Source organism: Acyrthosiphon pisum, chromosome A1 (assembly GCF_005508785.2).
Source record: "Acyrthosiphon pisum isolate AL4f chromosome A1, pea_aphid_22Mar2018_4r6ur, whole genome shotgun sequence".
In the NCBI taxonomy this organism is placed as follows: Eukaryota; Metazoa; Arthropoda; class Insecta; order Hemiptera; family Aphididae; genus Acyrthosiphon; species Acyrthosiphon pisum.
In genome coordinates this window covers 69222074-69223958 of record NC_042494.1, presented here as the reverse complement: position 1 = coordinate 69223958, position 1885 = coordinate 69222074, and the positions used below count along the sequence as shown (strand labels likewise).

General features: G+C 32.5%; 1 protein-coding gene across 2 annotated transcripts in view; it reads left to right on the top strand.

Annotated features, from left to right (window-relative positions):
• The first annotated feature begins 368 nt into the window (after nt 1-368).
• Nucleotides 369-1885, top strand: part of LOC100163327 (BRCA1-associated protein) — a 6763-nt gene continuing 5246 nt past the window's right edge. Inside the window, exons 1-2 of one of the 2 annotated variants that reach the window (XM_001946853.4) lie at nt 369-677; nt 1119-1419. In XM_001946853.4, the coding sequence (XP_001946888.1) occupies nt 587-677; nt 1119-1419 (392 nt within the window). In that variant the 5' untranslated portion in view covers nt 369-586. Of the gene's footprint in view, nt 678-704; nt 942-1118; nt 1420-1885 lie in introns of those variants that run through there. The other variant, XM_029487428.1, reaches the window with a different exon arrangement.

Here is a 1885-nt window from a genome sequence, read left to right as displayed (position 1 = left end):
CCCCCCCCCTGAATACGGCCATGAGTTCTATGGTCTGTGTTCTGTTCATTAAGGTGGATTTATTTATTTATATTTATAAATCTATATTGGTCCAATGCATTCCAATATCCATCATGACAATTGACAAAATAAATAGTATAATATCGTAATGTATTTCATCATCATGAAACCATGACAAAAATATAAAATATGCATGGGCACATGACTATATAAATAAATATTTTGTCATGCATGGCCGCATGGGCGCATTGCGCATGGCTGTTGATCCTCCGCATAGAGTAACACTCTATGATCCTCCGCCACCAACTAATTGATCAGCTGATTGACTGACGATTGTATTATTGATAAGGGTATTGTACTGTTGTTCTGTGATAAGGACTATAAGACAGCAATTGATGGGAAATCCGAAATTATATGACAAAGACAAACAAAAAAAAGAACAAAATTTGTATTAACTATAACAATTATAAGTTATAACCACGATTATAAAGAACTTAATCATTCAACTTTTCAAGTACGGGATCATTTTAAGTTCAATATTACGTCGGCACAAGCGCATGAGTTTGAAAGATTTGTTTGTTATGCAATGTCTGTGTCTCTTTGTGTGCTGAGATTCGAATTGACAGAAAACGATACTCGACCAGCCGAAGTGCAGCAGCAAATATTTACCAATTGGGGTAGGTACCTCCAGAGATGTATAATTGGCGATGACAGTGTCGTTAAGTGGTTGTATACAATTCTAATTAGTAATTATTACACTGTTTGCTCTACGTCCCACAGTTTTTTTATTATTATTTACTATGCTTGCATAACCGACATAACTATGTTATTGGGGATGTAAACCTCGGCTGACCGCTGTCTATATGGCGCGTTAGATAATTACTATAGTTTTTGTAACGTTGAGGTAACCTACACTACACTGCAATGTGGACCTGCCATAGGTAATTGGTGTATGTGATTTTCTATTAAATAAATTCTTATTAACTCTGATCAGTGTGTTAAAATTATATTTAGCTAGTAGTCGTTAACAAAATAGTTAACAAAGATTGAATTATAATAAGTTTAAGCGATAATAGTTTGTATTGGTAGATAAATATATAAAGAGTATTCTGTTGTAGATAAACGAAAAATCATGTCTTGCCGTGGGCAACGTAAATCCAGAGAACTAACAGTGGAGACATATGGTCCTATTGACGGCACAGCACCCGTTAAACCATTAATTGAAGAAAACTCTAAAAAAATTGAATTTCTTAAAAAGTCAAATGTCAAAGCATTAAATTCTAAAGGATCAAAGAAAAGAAATAAAAATAAACGAAATCATGATGAAAACACGTCAAATGCTGCAGAACTGATCAATTTTATTTCAGGAAATCCATTTGTTGAAGTTACCAAAGGTGTCCTACATGTTTATAAAGAAAAGTAAGAATTGAAACATTGAGTAATTACATTTTTAAATTTTAAACCTAAAATTATGAGTATACTGAATAGAATAATAATTTGAAAAAAAAATTATTAAGTTTTAAAATTAAAAACACGTTTTTCTCGAAATAAAAAAAAAGTGACTTTTCTGGTTTTTTCCCTGTACCCTTCAATTAAGCATAGCCTACATTCAGCGGCGGCTTGTGCTATGGTGCACAGGACCACATGAACCCAATAAATGTCATAAAAAAAATGATTAGATTTTTATACCTAATAAACTACCCATAGCTAATTATTAAGGGGATTCGATACTGTGATTTTCTGTTTTTGTCTAACACACGCGCAACATAGTATTTTAGACTTGTTTTTTGCCAAATATTTCAATTGATCTATTGAAGCGATAAGATTTCTGAAAACAGATTTGAATTTGTCGTCAAATCTACTTGAAATCGACTTTCCCACATTT